General features: G+C 36.5%; 1 protein-coding gene across 1 annotated transcript; it reads left to right on the top strand.

Moving 5' to 3' along the window:
* Positions 1–660: 660 nt before the first annotated feature.
* On the top strand, positions 661–17,749 carry LOC149797125 (vitelline membrane outer layer protein 1-like). The gene is made up of 3 exons (XM_089960344.1): positions 661–895; positions 10,722–10,931; positions 17,462–17,749. Exons 1-3 carry the CDS (start codon positions 713–715, stop codon positions 17,708–17,710), a joined length of 642 nt encoding a protein of 213 aa, XP_089816470.1. The 5' UTR covers positions 661–712; the 3' UTR covers positions 17,711–17,749.
* Positions 17,750–18,035: the final 286 nt, after the last annotated feature.

Below are 18,035 nucleotides of genomic sequence, written 5' to 3'. Positions count from 1 at the left end.
TCAAAGTATGTACTATTTCTGCCTGGAATTGTGTTTTCAATGAATCTTTGTCTCACAAATGAGGCCTTTCTAGCTATAAATCATCGACAAATATAAAGCAACTGGTGCGGTTCAAATTTCCTGCTTTCTTGGATATGAAAATGTTCTCATGTACAATCTAATTACGGTATAAGTAGTGTAGTTCAACAGAAAAACGCTCTTTAAATTACTATATTCCACATGACGTAGATCCTAGGAGAAATTTACGGACTGCGAAAATGTCAAAATGTACAAAACTGAGTTTTGCAACGTTAAACAGGACCCCATTGGACTGCGCCTGATAATGTAGACTCGCACCAAATGTTCATATGCTGTTTTGTCAGTAGGAATATCAAAATGGGAACCAATATTTTCTTATCAACTATAATTATATAATGCAAAAGCCTGAGTTTTTAAATTTATAATAGAAATATAGTAAATACATTTACTAACGAACGGGGGCATTTTCAGACAGTTAGTATTCTATATAGACTGGTTTTCTGGCTGTAAAATAATGTTGTTTGTCCGATACCTAAAAGCATGGTTAACTAATCGGTATCAAACACTCCTTGGGTCCTCAAACGTGACCTTGATGTGATGAACTGAGTGTGGAATCTCACGTGGGTCAACATTAATAAACTGTGTGTGGAATCTAGCAGGGGATAACAGTATAAGACAAGAAAGAACACCAGTAATGGAGCTGGTATATGTATACCTGTTTTGCATAGGACTCGTTGTCGAGGCGTTCCTACTTTTTCCAAACGAAGAACGAAATATCAGAAAAGTGTTAATCGCTGATAATGGCGGCTGGTGGGGAGAGTGGCATCCACCCCAATTTTGTGCTGAAGGGGCCTATGCGACCGGATATACAATGAAGGTAAGAATATCATTATACAATTTATCCGACTGATTATTTGCTAGCATTCGCCAGTGTTTTCTTATTCGCAAAATACGCTTTGTTCTTTTAGAATTGTCAGATATAAAATACTACGAGACTTATTTCAATATTTTTCATTAAATCAATCAATAGTCAGACATCTTTTGAAATCTCCCAACCAATAAAGCATCAATAGAGTCGTTATGTGTAACAAAAATGCTATAAGCCAGTTCATTTGAATCTTGAAAGATACTTGTTTCCAATTTTTTCTGAGTTGCATATAAAAGAACTAAAAATCTTAAAGATTTCCTAACTAATTCTAAATTAGAAAAACCATCATATAAAATAGGATCATCAACTAAATGTAATAGACCTAGATGTTCACACTGTTCATTTATTAATGAAAATACTTCTTTCAATAGTAATAATACGAAAGAAACTTTTAATATGCGTTGTGATATTAATTGTGCAACATCAAATGTTATTTATTTGATAACATGCAAAAAATATGGCATCCAATATGTTGGACAAACCAGTCAACAAATATCTAAACGTATGAACCAACACAGATCAGATATACAAAATTATATCGATCAATCATTTTCATCTCATGTTGCCGCACATTTTAACAAAAATTCCCATTCATTGCAAGATTTCTCCTTCCAACTTATTGTTAAAACTGATCCTGAAATGGAACGTATACTAATGGAAACCTATTGGATTCACCGTCTTAATACGGTATATCCAAAAGGTCTAAATTCAAAAACACTATATGACATTAAGTGAAAAAAAAAAGAAAAAAAAAAAAAGAAAAAAAAAATTATATTATTTTTCTTTTTTCTGAATTATGTTCCTTGTGTACAATTAAATATGATTATTCTACTTTGCAAAAAAAAATTTAATTGGTAAAAGTAGAATCTAATAACATAAAAATAAGTTTACTAACACTTTAAAAATGAAATTGCAGTTGTAAATTAATTTTCTGTAAACATAATTAATTATTTATAAAATACTTCATAGCAAGCGTTATGAACACCATATTTTTTATACATATTTTTATTATATAAATTAAGTTCTAATAACCTACTTAATAGCTGAACAAATTATATTAGTATATATATTTTATGTATTTATATAATTTTATTTTTATTTTTATTTGTTAATGTTATTTCTTTATTTTCTTCTTGACTTTCCCTTTTCTGTTTATATATTTTCTATACTTCTAATAATTGTGCATTATGCATAATATAAATGTTACTAAAACTGTTTATCTCTATTTATTAATAAATAAATTTATATATATATGTCTTATGATATACTTAAGTGTGACATATTGGCGAAATAGCTCATATTTTTTCAGTTCTTCATTCCTATACCTTTCACATGTGATAAAATATATCCTTATATTTTCACATGTGGAAATGTAAGATTTACTATCCATGGCATGCGACGCTTGATATTGTGTGCCTACAAAAATTGTACCTGCAACAACAAAAAAAAGTACCTTGTGAGCTAGAACAAATAAATAGAAACTGCCTTTCATTTCAGACATGGAAATTAATCTTCGATAATGAAATCAGACAAGACGCCGTTTGCTTATCGCTGAAGTTATTTTCTCCTACTTCCTCTTGACAGCAACGATAAAAACCTGTTGTGATGCATTGATGAATCGGACTTGCACTGTTTTCAGATAGGGCCAAATAGTTTACAAAATGACGAAATTGTAATTTAATGTGTCAGATTATGTCAACCCAATCCTATCGCTATTTTTAGTCACGTGTATTTATATGATCATGCTACGAAAGTGAGGGGAATTTACGAAAATGGGGTGTTGGTGTTGTGAGTTTAATTTTCTAAACTTCGATTCTGGTATTACTTTGGCATAAACTAAAAACAAAATCTTCTTTTCCTAAGTTATCATATTACGTGAGTCTGCTTTGCCCTCTGTAGTAAATATTTAGCAAGTTGCCCATTTGGGCTTCTTAGTAAACTAAAGTGATGAGTACATTTTGTGACATGTTTAAGAGCATGAAATGTTTTAAAACTCTTAACATATTGAAATGGTATGTGATGATGATAGATACTATACTATGCAATTATTGTTTGATGTCGTAAATATTTCCAATTGCACAACTAAAACACGCCAGATCTGGTCACCTTACAATATGTAAAGAACGGGAATTCCATTAAAACTTGCAAAATGGAAAAAAGCTTACTTTTAGATTCCTTTAGTAGTATGGATTTGTCTAAAAGGCATGTAATGGTTGCAAGTATGTCAAATGTCTTTTACTTGATTAGATGTACTACGGTAGTGGGATTGCCAAACGATCGCATACATCTTTGTAAATTAGAACCAGATCGTCTTTGTTCAAGAAAAAGCCAGCCAAGGCCACCCTGCATCTCGTCACGCTGGTTACCACCAGTTATTATGTACTTTTGAGAGAGTGACGTATGTAAGGTGAAGCTGTTTGCATTTAAAACATGCACAGTGGAGAGAATGGTGGCATACCTCTATGCTACATTAAGGTAATGTGGATTATAATTTTATGGCTATTGTACTTTTGGAAACTGTACATGATTTAAACACACTGCTAACGAAAATGAATGCTCCCTTGTACTGAAAAAAATCAGCTTCAATTTGTTTAAAGTACACTACCCATAGCAGCTATTAAAATAGGGGAAATGAATTTTGCCAGACTAGACAATACCAGCTTCTGAAAGGGCAATGATAAAATTACCAAATATATAAAATGTAAAAAAAGTTATCAGCTCTTTTCTTATATAATTTACCTCTGAAGTTCAGGAAGTGAAAATAACCAAGTAGAGCTAGCACTTTTTTGAAAGGTGCACATCTGGAGTAAGGCCAAGCTGTATACTCTATAACCCATATTACACCCATCAATCATACATCAAAATAAAGGGAATTAAAGGTTCTTTGAATTATACCTAAGATATACAAGGTCTTTTTTAAATAGCCAGTATAACCAATGAGGAAAGCCGGGGAAATTCTTTTTCTTTAAAATCCTAACCCATGCAAAATACGAAACTGTAGAGCGCCACCACTGGAATAAGCCAGCCAAGGCTTCCCTGCATCTCGTCACACCACCTAATCCAGCCAAGGCTACCCTGCATCTCGTCCCACTGGAGTGAGCCAGGCAAGGCTACCCTGCATCTCCTCACACTTGATTAAGCCAGCCAAGGCTACCCTGCATCTCGTCACACTTGAGTATGTCAGCTAAGGCTACCGTGCATCTCGTCAAACTTGAGTATGCCAGCCAAGGCCACCCTGCATCACGTTCACATTTGAGTAAGCCTGCAAAGACTACCCTGCATATCGGTCACACTTGAATATGCCAGCCAAGGCTACCCTGCATCTCGTCACACGAAAGTAATCCAGCCAAGGCTATCATGCATCTCGTTCACATTTGAGTAAGCCTGCAAAGGCTACCCTGCATATCGGTCACATTTGAGTAAACCAGCCAAGGCTGCCCTACATATCGGTCACATCTGAGTAAGTCTGCCAAGGCTACCCTGCATCACGGTCACATCTGAGTAAACTAGCCAAGGCTACCCTGCATCTCGTTCACATTTGAGTAAGCCAGCCAAGGCTACCTGCATCTCGTTCACATCTGAGTAAGCCTGCCAAGGCTATCCAGCATGTCGGTCACATTTGAGTAAACCAGCCAAGGCTACCCTGCATCTCATTCACATTTGAGTAAACCAGCTAATGCTACCCAGTATATCTGTCACACATGAGTATGCCAGCCGAGGCTACCCTGCATCTCGTTCACATTTGAGTAAGCGTGCCAAAGCTACCCTGTATATCGGTCACACTTGAGTGTGCCAGCCAAAGCTACCTTGCATCTCGTCACACTGGAGTAAGCCAGCCAAGGCTTCCCTGCTCCTCGTCACACCGCCTAATCCAGTCAAGGTTACCCTGCATTTCGTAACACGGGAGTTAGCCAGCCAAGGCTGTCCTGCATCTCGTTCACATTTGAGTAAGCCAGCCAAGGCTACCCTGCATATCGGTCACATTTTAGTAAACCAGCTAATGCCACCCTTCATATCGATCACACTTGAATGTGCCAGCCGAGGCAACCCTGCATCTCGTCACGCTGGTTACCACCAGTTATTATGTACTTTTGAGAGAGTGACGTATGTAAGGTGAAGCTGTTTGCATTTAAAACATGCACAGTGGAGAGAATGGTGGCATACCTCTATGCTACATTAATGTAATGTGGATTATATTTTTATGGCTATTGTACTTTTGGAAACTGTACATGATTTAAACACTCTGCTAACTAAAATGAATGCTCCCTTGTCCTAAAAAAAAATCAGCTTCAATTTGTTTAAAGTACACTATCCATAGCAGCTACTAAAATAGGGAAAAGGAATTTTGCCAGACTAGAAAATACCAGCTTCTGAAAGGGCAATGATAAAATTACCAAATATATAAAATGTAAAAAAAAAGTTATCGGCTCATTTCTTATACAATTTACCTCTGAAGTTCAGGAAGTGAAAATTACCAAGTAGAGCTAGCACTTTTTTGAAAGGTGCACATCTGGAGTAAGGCCAAGCTGTATACTCTATAACCCATATTACACCCATCAATCATACATCAAAACAAAGGGAATTAAAGATTCTTTGAATTATACCTAAGATATACAAGGTCTTTTATAAATAGCCAGTATAACCAATGAGGAAAGCCGGGGAAATTCTTTTTCTTTAAAATCCTAACCCATGCAAAATACGAAACTGTAGAGCGCCACCACTGGAATAAACCAGCCAAGGCTTCCCTGCATCTCGTCACACCACCTAATCCAGCCAAGGCTACCCTGCATCTCGTCCCACTGGAGTGAGCCAGGCAAGACTACCCTGCATCTCCTCACACTTGAGTAAGCCAGCCAAGGCTACCCTGCATCTCGTCACACTTGAGTATGTCAGCTAAGGCTACCCTGCATCTCGTCAAACTTGAGTGTGCCAGCCAAGGCTACCCTGCATCTCGTCACACCGAGTAAGCCAGCCAATGCTACCCTACATCTCGTCACACTTGAGTATGCCAGCCAAGGCTATTCTGCATCTCGTCACACTTGAGTATGCCAGCCAAGGCTGCCCTGCATCTCGTCACACGGGAGTAAGCCAGCCAAGGCTACCCTGCATATCGGTCACATTTGAGTAAACCAGCCAAGGCTACCCTGCATCTCGTCACACTGGAGTAAGTTAGCCAACGCTATCCTGCATCTCGTCACACTGGATTAAGCCAGCCAATGCTACCCTGCATCTAGTCACACTAGAGTACGCCAGCCAAGGCTATTCTGCATCTCGTCACACCGAGTAAGCCAGCCAATGCTACCCTACATCTCGTCACACTTGAGTATGCCAGCCAAGGCTATTCTGCATCTCGTCACACTTGAGTATGCCAGCCAAGGCTACCCTGCATCTCGTCACACGGGAGTAAGCCAGCCAAGGCTATCCTGCATCTCGTTAAACTTGAGTATGCCAGCCAAGGCTACCCTGTATCTCGTCACACTTGAGTATGCCAGCCAAGGCTACCCTGCATCTCGTCACACTGGAGTAAGTTAGCCAACGCTATCCTGCATCTCGTCACACTGGATTAAGCCAGCCAATGCTACCCTGCATCTAGTCACACTAGAGTACGCCAGCCAAGGCTATTCTGCATCTCGTCACACTTGAGTATGCCAGCCAAGGCTACCCTGCATCTCGTCAAACTGAATTATACCAGCCACAGCTACTCTACATCTTGCACACTTGAGTATGCCAGCCAAGGCTATTCTGCATCTCGTCACACTTGAGTGTGCCGGCCAAGGCTACCTTGCATCTCGCCACACTTGAGTATGACAGCCAAGGCTACCCTGCATCTCTTCACACCGAGTAAGCCAGTCAAGGCTACCCTGCATCTCGTCACACTGGAGTATGCCAACCGAGGCTACCCTTCATCTCGTTACACTTGAGTATGCCAACCAAGGCTATCCTACATCTCGGTAACGTTTGAGTAAGCCAGATAAGGTTACCCAGAATCTCGGTCACATCGGAGTTCTGTGAATAATCACTCCCAACCCAACGTGCGGCATTTATATGTTTGGCGTTTGTTTTATAGCTTGAGTCCAAAATGGTTTAACAATATTCCAGTTTGGGTTTTACTTAGTTTTGAAAGAATGTTTAGTTGTTAATTTTGAAACATTAAGGGCAATTTTCCGAATTAGTAATTGTATCAGCATGTAAATACCAGCACACCTGTCGCCATCAACCATTTATCGTGTCTAATATCTTGTAATGTGTTTGATGTGCTAGTGGTGTAAGTGATATGGCCTGGACGTTTTAAAGAGTCTATCGACCGTATATGTTGACATACAACTCGTAACCAGTTCCAACAGCGAAGACCCAGCCATGCCATCACAGGAGTCATCTACGCTGTTTGATTGAGTCATTTGTACAACGATATACATAGACTATGGATCTATGATCTGTTTATTTATCTTATTACTGGAATTCTGGGGTTGAACTATATGTATTTCAGATGTTTTTATATTGACGTGAAATGACCCCACTTCAGTCTAAGTACGTCATAGATATATCTTTGTTGTAGGACCGATCTTAACTCTAAATATGCATGTTGGCATCAAGTTTTCCATGTCTTCCCTTCCTTCATTTATATAACAGATGCTTGCTTACCTCGTAGGGTTCTCTCTTTTTGTCACAGAAGAACACACTTAAGAGGGGAAAATGGGAAATTTTCAGACTCATAGTTATATGCCTCCTCTAGTCACGAAGCAGTTGGAGAACATACTTAAGCTAGAACTTCAAGAATTGATATTTTAAAATAAATATAAATTTAAATTAAGCCATAAAAGAATCATTAAAATTTAAGAAAGAGAGTAGTATGCATACATTTACATATATTAAGAGACCAAGTTGTGTCTGTCTGTCTGTATGTATGTATGTAAATATGTATGTATGCATGTATTGATGTGTGTGTATGTATGTATGTATGTATGTAAATATGTATGTATGCATGTATCGATGTGTGTGTATGGATGTATGTATGTTTGTATGTATGTATGTTTATCTATGTAGGTAGGTAGGTTTAAAGGACGACTATATATATATATATATATAAGACAGCTGAAAGTGAATTTGTGTGTGCACTTATGTGTGCATTTGAAATATATTTGGAAATAGAAGGCAACAAAGCAGAAGAAAATGCATGTTGGATGAAAGAAAATTCATGCAAGCATATATTCTCATAATTGATTACATTTGGCAGACACCGTGAGATTGGGAATATATTTCACGGATATCAAAAATGTGGTTGCTTTTATCTGGTCGATTAAAAAAAACGGGAACCATGCTTGTCAGCAGATATCAGTAGAAAAAGAAAATCGCTCAGCCGTAACTATTAATTTCAAACTAAACACACTGTAGTAAAATTAGTGCGACTTGAACATCTGAACTTAGAATGCCAATAAGTTTTGTTACTGTCATATGCTGAACTTGCACAGTGTCGGAAAGTTCCATATCACTTTCCATACGAAACTTTCAAGCTCCCCCTTCCTGATACTGCGTCAACAACATTTTTGCGTGACATCGGTTTTACATGTCGGTTAAAGGGATTATAGAGATAGATGAATATTAAGGGCATTGCTAACGGATTGTCATACTGGCATGTTTTCCATCCATCCAAGAATTTGAGAATAAAAAGCAAAAAGAAAGATATAAACCAAATACTTAGCCAAGATTTTCATATGAACTGAATCCTGCCTAATGGGCATATATAGGTATGATTGCTTGAGTACAAAATGTCTTTTCAACCTAGTTTTGACGATATTTTTGGACATGTATCAAAATTATAATCCCAAAGTTTTGGAACTTATGAGCCGACAGAACGTTTCTGTCTGTGGCATGATGTTCCAGTGTTAGATATCACTATGAACTGTCACACTGCAGTCATGGTAGCGATATGACTGAAAAATTGTTAAAGCTACGTTGAAATCCAAGTCTCTCTCTCTCTCTCTCTCTTTCTCTCTCTCACACACACACTCAAACACACACAAGTTAGTCAATAAGCAGATCGTATTCTAAGAGGATCATTTCCTATTCCCAATCTGCATTTGAGAGTATGCATTACAACGTCAAGCATTTATTCGTATTATTTTATTTGTAAAATATTAAAAAACATCGCCATAACTGGGTTTCTCTTCAGCTGAAGTTTCCACTTCAGAGTACGCCAACGCCCAAGATGATCAGCAATATTCACACGAGTCTTATCTTGAGTTAATGCACGTACTTTGTGCAAGTTTTCTGTTCCAACACGCTTAATGTGGACTGACGTTTTCTCTCGATTTCCTTGTCACCAGTGTGTTGTTAGCCATTGTCGGAATTTGTCGAACCTATGACTTCACTGCATTTTCCAGACAAAGTAACGAAATAGGAGCGACTGTGGGGACTTAATTAAGAAGTGGGACCTTTCAATTTTAAACTGCGTTTATGTATATGTTTATGTTTATGCATTTAAACCAAACAGCTTGATTATTTGATATGATCATTATTGTCAGATGCTTTACATTTGGAAACCTTTTCTTTCTTCCAAAGTTTTATTACACAGGAAGAATCCAAATCTTTCCGAAAGATGACGCTGCTGAGGTTTTAAAATAATTGCCCTCACTAGACTCCTACTCCTGTACAATCGGACAATTTCAAACACAAATATACAATCTTTCTTAGTTTCACTACGGAAAATATATATTTATTACAATCTTTCCTTTGAAAGAGCATTTTGCAGACACTTTACAAATGGAGGTGTTCGCCTGACTTTGTACGGTGTTTCAATTTCTTTTCAAAATTTATTCAGAATTTTGTGACGTTTTCACAATCTTGATCCATATGATATTTGTTAGCCATCCAGTGAGGTATTATATCACTGTAAATTTTCAAGTTTCCTAAGTAATTTCATAATTTTTATTGCATTCATTAATTTTTGTTACATTTTGTTTAAGTTTTATTCTATCTTATCCATACATTATTATCCAATATATAATTTAGTATACAAAACACTCGTTATTGTCTCAAGATATAATTTGTTTCGACCATTATATTTCCTTACACAATAATTCTATACATATGTACTCTGCTCACATATTGTTGTTTATAAAAGTGTTTTTTTAAAAGATGTTTGACTGGATTAGAAATGAACCCATAAATAAAAACATAACATCCAATCCAAGATCATGAACCCATAAATAAAAACATAACATCCAATCGAAGATCATGAACCCATAAATAAAAACATAACATCCAATCGAAGATCATGAACACATAAATAAAAACATAACATCTAATCGAAGATCATGAACCCATAGATAAAAACATAACATCCAATCGAAGATTATGAACCCATAAATAAAAACATAACATCCAATCGAAGATCATGAACTCATAAATAAAAACATAACATCCAATCGAAGATCATGAACACATAAATAAAAACATAACATCCAATCGAAGATCATGAACCCATAAATAAAAACATAACATCCAATTGAAGATCATGAACCCATAAATAAAAACATAACATCCAATCGAAGATCATGAACCCATAAATAAAAACATAACATCCAATCGAAGATCAGCCAATATTTCAAGAAGTGCTCATAGATAAGCAATCCGTAAAGAGGCAGTTGATTAAACGTTTTATTTGATAGCATGAAACAGAACAGAATATAAAAAACGGAATGAAAATAAATAGAATAGAATAGAGTGGACAGGAATGGAACTGCATATGAAGTATTTCTAATATTTTTATTTTTAGATCGAGGATGATCAACACGGTCATGACGATACGTCTCTCAATGCCATTCTCTTGAGGTGTAGATTTCTCCACAAGGGCAGCGATGCTGGAGTAATAGAGTCAGGGGAAGGTCCTTGGGGCACTTGGCTTCAATGGACTGAGTGTAGTCATGGAATGAATCATACCTTTTCTTTTTTGACTTCCTTCGCTCTACAGGCTGAACCATACCAGGTGAGTATTTCAATTGTTCCACCTTTGTTAAAGTTTCAGCAGGGAAGGAACGGCTGTTAACAACAAATCTCACATTCTTCTTTTTAGTTTTACAAATTTGGCTTAACAGAATGTGGAGCATGTAAATATTTGGTTAAACACAGAGAGCAATACGATCAACTGACCAGCTTTGTGACCCAGGAAAGTTTCAATATTACTTTGAACACTAAAGTTAAAGATGTTATAAGGATAAATACCGAATGAGTCGCCTGTTCAAATTATGTTGTTATCTCAATCAAAATACTCTCAGACCTTTCCACCAGTAATTGGAAAAGACATCGAAAATACAAAATTAGTGGACAGTTAGCTTGTTTATCGAACGACACGATGACAGCGTTCATTAAGGGAGAATCGTCTGACACGAGTTATCTATAGATGATATATTCCTTCAATTCTTTTTCAAACATGAATTCGCTAGAGAAGTTTCTTTTGCTGAACTTGCGGAAATAATTTCATACATAATGGTTTTGATGTGGTTGTATTTTTCCTAGAGGACTTAAGACTGCGACTGAATTTTCCAAATTTTTTAGGCAATATAAGATAATGATAATAAAACATGAGGTGTTCTAATTGAATTTATCCTAGTCACTGATAAAGTTATGGCTGCATTATCTAATTCCCGTAAATCGAATGTGACATGGCTGAAGCGATCTAGTTTAAATTGTGTTTCGCATGACATTTCGTCAGCTCTCGTAGACTACTATCGGAATCATGCATGTAAATTCAATAGTGCAAATAAGTGGTTTATGAAGGTTTTGTTGGGATATTTGAGAAACCCGATTTTTATAGACACGCCTCTCACTACCGTATGTCATAAATAAAGAACGTGATGTCATATAACAGACGATGAGAAAGGATAAATTAGATATTACACATGTCGAAATAAAACAAAAATGAAGGCAAAAACAACAACTACCTTCTTCGAAGTCTTATTTTCAGTTTTAGTGCATTAAAGCTTTCAAAGAAGCGTGAATATTATGTCATCTTGGCCATCCTTGGGTGTATGAAAGCATGTATAATGTTGATTAACTAAACATATATGGTAGCTGAAAGAAAAATGAGACGCACGACAAGCACAATATTTTGTCCACGTAATAGAACATTGTTTACTCAAGATGCGTACAACTAAATAACTCTTATGTCGTTCTCTAGAATAAAGTTTGAACTTTGATAAAATAATATATACGTTTCTACTCACCGGGATAAAATAGCCTTCAAAGTAAATCAATGTCAGCAATATTGTTTTAGTCAAATTTAGTACATGCAGTACTTTTATTAAAAGGTGCTTCAATTGGAAACCATGGTCATGATATTTATAATGTCATTAACACCAGCATATTAAAATATGTTTTGTTTTTTGCAAATGGTTTGAAGTAATGATTTAAACAGAAGTATCTTTCTACATAAAAGCTAATATTGTTTATGTTCCGAACAAAAATATAATTATTTGAAAAGGCTTCAGTTGATACACTAAAACAGATCTTTGAGAAAGATAAAGATCCAGCCATTATACACATCAGAGTTTCCCTGGTTCTTAAGCACAATACCCACCAAGAAATTCCCAGTTGTTTTAACTTTGATTACAATAGGCATGTTGTGTATTTCCTCCCAAATGTTATGGCTAGTTTTAGCCATTGATGTAACGGATAGCGGCATACTCTATTTGTACGCATTCTGAACACAATGATATATTACATGGACCACATATGACCATTATGGTATGTCCCGCTTTGAAATTTGAATGTTGTGAATACTAAATGATATTCAGATGTCCAAACCGGTTTTAGAGTTTGATTCCACTCTGGGGTTGGGGCACGTATAGATGAAGGTACAATGATTAAAGCACCAGTAAGGACAAGTCCACTTTTCCTTGCGTCGGCGTTACCCAACCCCCACCCCTACATTTGCAGGCGGCGATGATTCCACCGTTGCGTCGACGGTATCACTCACTAATGCTCCTTACAAGGCTGAGTAAAAAAGAAGAACGTATAAAACCTTATGTGTGTATAAAAGTTTTCTATAGCTTTGTGGTAATATTACGTTCCCAGAGTCCCACTGTTATGCTATCGATCTCTAAAACTAATAATAATGGAATTCCATCGTTTAGTACTTACCTCACTTGTATGACTACACCCATTCAGTTTGACTCAAGGTAAAGGTACTTAAATCGAGTATAACAAAGTTTGATTCTGTGTGTTTTTCAAGGAGGAATCAAGATTTGTTAGATAGACCTGTCCTTGGTAAAACTAAGTCCCCCACCAATATAAAATAAATTCGTGATATCGCTAAATAAACAATATCAATAAACAACATGAGTTCCTTTTGTATTGGTTTCCGAGAGGGGGTATTTTATTCATTTTGCAATAGCGCGGTTAACATACATGTGTTTTTACTTACCTATATTAAATGGGCGTACTAGCTAAAGTGATAAGATGGTTGTAATCTCAGTATACATTTATTGAATCACGTTCGAGACGAAGAGATTTTTTCTGTTTTAATTAGGTGACAGTCGAGTTAAGCTAGAGTTGCACATGTAAACTGACAACTGTATCGATTGGTAATAATCAAACCACTTACGTACACATAATACCATGAGGAGTTACAGTCTGATGTGGCATCTGAACAGCTTAGAATGTCGTTCGGCACCTAAAGGCTCGTTGGGGTTTGCTACACACACACACATATTGTTGGCGAATTAGGTTTATTCAGTTGTTTTAAATTAACGCCACGATGACCCTCATCAATATTGATGTATAACTTGTGAATTCCGAGGTCATCGCTTGATTGGTTTTGGCTGTTACAATTGCACGTAAAACTATCATTTTAAAAACATTATCAAGTCAAGAGTGAAAGAGTCTTCTTGGATTAATAATATTGTTCGTAACAAATCCGCGTGGATGGTGATGCTCGTGTGCAAAAACACCAGAGCATCAGGTTAAATTTATATTTCACAGCGTTATGGGTATCAAGTCCATTAAAATCGCTGAACAATATCCATAATCTCTGCTCGTTTTCGACAGTTGGGTATATCGTTGTGTAACATATATAATGTCCGTGTTTGCATATGTGCTTCGTGAAATCAATCTTGAGAAGACTTGTTTGTCTATCCATCATAATATCATCCTAACACACACTTTAAGAGGTGACACTGTTTATTTTGCTGTAATCAGTACAAACACGGAAAGTTTTATCTGGTTGTCGGCACTAGAATACACCGCGAACTTCAGTTTCTTTTACTTGATTTGATGAAATCGATCTGCAGCAAATAATGAATTTATTTCTCCTAATTGTCTTATTTGAGAGGATTCATGATATAAGGATGTTGTGTCACAGGTGGAGAAACGACAATTTCAACGTCGTGGCAGATTGTATTCGTTCATATTGGAATATCTGGAAACAAGCGCTTCTTTAATCAGTTCATCTTAGCTTGCAGCAGATGTGAAAGTTTCTGTTCCAGATTGTCCAATATTTTCGAATTACGAAGAGTGGTCACTTCAAAGTCATTCCAATTCAAGTTCACGTCTTCATATAAATCCTCAGTGTGTGGATGAGGTACTATTATATTAACTGAATAATTGACATAACTATCTCAGTCTATATACTGCTATCATATTAACTTATGAACATTACAAAATTATTCCTATTTCGTCACCCATAAGTATTAATGTATATTAAGTCACTTATTTTCCGTCCTAACTTTATGAGGACAAAAAATATATATATAGAGGGTCTCGAAAAGATTCCCTAAAGGTAAACATCAGCAAATGTACACCTTAGTCCTAAACTTTCCTGTATTTCCCTGAAGACCGAAATTCATGAAAAACATTACCAAAGCTTCTACTAAGATCTTTGGTTTTGCATTCCTCAAAGGAATAACATCTGGAAATCTAGTGGACACACAAATAATCGTGGTAAAACGTATTGCTTGCCTAACAGGGTCATATGTGAATTGCTAACTCAGGTTTGACCTAAATGGTTCGTCATATGCAGGAATAGGTTGCATATGAGCCTTTGATATCATTGGATTAGGTTTTTATACCATTTGACAAGCATGCCAAAATCTACAATATTTAGGATCATCACTTTTAATTTTCGGCCAATATAATGATTTAAGATCTTAAAATATGTCTTTCTGACTCCAAAATTACCAGGCAATTATGTGTTATGGGCTAGACTAAAATTTTACTTTTGAATCAACCTAGGAACAACAATTTGATAACTTACTGACCACTCATCAGCAGATGGCATTCTTAATATGGACCCCATTTTTCAAAACATAACAAGTTTCTACTTTTGTGGCAGCAGTTCCGCCACTAGCTCTTTGAAAAACAGCGAACTTTGGGTCTTCCTTCTGTGAAACAACTAGTGATTTTTTTCTCATCCCGATTAGAATTAAGAGAACATCTAGCCAAAAGATCATCACTTTGATCTAAACTTCTTGACTGATCCAAACTATTAACAAACGTGACCTCTTTAAATGAATGACGTATAAAAGTGTCAGCCAGAGGATTAACATGATGATCAACAACATTCTCGAAAGTATGCTTTGCCATAGCTCTAGTATCTGCACAAGCTGGATGTAAGCCAGGTATTTCAACTTCAATGGGAGCCACTCTTTGATCGAAGCAAGGATTGTCAATCACAAGTCATTATCTTAAAACAAATGAACTCCCTAAATAGGCAAAGAAGTAACTGATCCTATATTCGCTGTTTCTGAAACTAAGTCTTATGACAAATTAGCATAATGGAGTGGAACATTAACACATCTGCACTCTACTTTCTGCTTTAGAACACATTTTAGCTAGAAGAAGACTTATTGGCAACAAAAGGCTCTGAGAAGCTCCTGTGTCTCTCAATATGTTAATAAAATGAATTTTTGCAAAATCACCAACAAGTGCCACTGAATTCGGCACGAATCTTTAGTAGTTTTCAATAAATAATAAAATCATACTGCGGTTTGCTAGGCCCATCAGCTGTTTCTCTTTCGATAGATGTCCCTGCCCATGACTACTTAGAAACAACAACATCTGGAACAGCTCTGTCTTTATTCTGTGTCCTAAATTTCAACTTATTATAAACAGAAATAAAGTACCCATTCTGCATGCAATACGTGCATCTGGAAAGAGATAAGGATTTCTGATCCGCCTTATAAGAAATTTGATTCCTGACAGTCATGCCAGTTTGAGACTTGCAAGTACTCGCGTGAGACTGAAATGTTTTTTTTTTTATATAAGGGGAACTGATGAGAGGAAGAATTATTAACGAATGCTACCTTGTGAGCTAAGGAATCATCAGCTGTAACATCTGCTTTCTGTAAAGGGTTCAGCCCCTTTCTCATAAAAGTCTGTTCTGACATCGCTACTGTTTAAGGTTATTATAATCTTCATCAACCTTCTTGGCTGTACACCACCTATTAAACAATCGTTCTTTTCCCCGTGCAAATTCAGGACGAGTCTGAGTGATATATTTTTTTAATACTATTTCTAAACCTCTGACTATAGTCATCATGTACCATATCATAAGCCTTCCAAACACATTCTTTGATCAGATCATCATTGCCACTTTGATCTAATGAGAGTGTTGTGTAGACTTCACTAGTTTTACCTCTAAATCCACTTTGTTTTAAAAATGTCTATTGGTCTCTAGGATGTAGTAATGTTTGTATACACACATAAGATTGTGTATATTCCGAGCTTTTTTACCCCTCCACCTGCAAGTAGCAGCATTGAGGGGGTACAGGTGGCGGGAGGTACCGCCGGCACGAACATAAACAGGGGTCTTACCTTTACTGCTGATCTTGGGAAAGAATTATGCCGTTTGTTGTTGATATTTTTTAGGGTTGACATTATTATGGTAGAACACAAGATGTTTAAACAACAAGCTTACTACCGAACAATCAAACAGCACCTGCATCAGCCTGCATTGCGATCCATGTTAGTCCAGTTTCCAAGGACTTCAGAACAACAGTCATTGTCAGCTGAAGATTTCTTAAGCGCATTAACACCACAACACATTTGCTCTTAATCAACTAAGACCTACATAACAAAAAGACCGTAATTTTACACTTGCATGGTGTTTCTTGCTTCGTATTCGTATGACTTGTCAGTATGCTTTTCTAAGCCATAGATAGGAAATTCATGTCACATACAACAAAACATAACCCTAGAACCAAATACACAGAGTTACACCTATCTGGAATGACCGAACAATTATACGCGAGAATATCCATAGAATTCCTTACCTTAAGGAGCTAGGTAGAATCCATATTTTGATAATAATCCATGCTACCATAAAGTTTCCTGAGTTCGATACATTATTACGTCTGCTCCTTGCAATTGGCATGCATCTTGTTTTGAGAACTCTCTTCCCAACATTGACTCCAGATAATCACACGAATTATAATGAAGAACTTAAAAGGAAACGTAAATGCAAATAGCACATACCTTACGTTTGTTGCATTATTATTATTATTATTATTATTATTATTATAGGAAGACGGTGATGACACGGCTGCTAATTATGTGAAGTTCAAGTGCAGAAACTTAACAGACGATAACGGTTCCTCTGAGTATGAACTGGCTTTGGGGAATGGTCAAGGCCTGTTCGGCACCTACGGACACTGGAGTGAAAGTTGTCCATCGAAAACCGCAATATGCGGATTGCGAGTGAAGATCGAAGGTGACCAACATGGCAGAGATGACACAGCGCTCAATGATGTTCAATTTTATTGTTGTGACTAACGACTTCGATTTTTGAAATAAAGTTGAATACAAGGTCTATAACGCGCCAGGAAAGAGAAAGTGTCATTCAGCAAATCTAAGATACGGAACAAAATTCCCAAACTTAAAATGTAACTGAAAATATAAATTTGAAATTGCAAAGAAGCCAATATGATATAAGTAATTCTAATCCCCAAAAAAATTTAAAATGTAAAAGGAAATTATTTACTATTGCTCTCGAGTCTGAATAATAAAAAAATGTACTTATAATAATTTGATCTGATGGGCACGGATACGAGGTAATGTTCTGTCTAGCTATATATTAGGTATGTAGTTTATGTATTGA

The sequence above is a fragment of the Sinohyriopsis cumingii genome, chromosome 6, assembly GCF_028554795.1.
Source record: "Sinohyriopsis cumingii isolate HCF-2022 chromosome 6, ASM2855479v2, whole genome shotgun sequence".
NCBI classification, from domain to species: Eukaryota; Metazoa; Mollusca; class Bivalvia; order Unionida; family Unionidae; genus Sinohyriopsis; species Sinohyriopsis cumingii.
The sequence above is the reverse complement of the archived record's forward strand: the minus strand, read 5'-3'. Positions and strand labels throughout refer to the sequence as shown.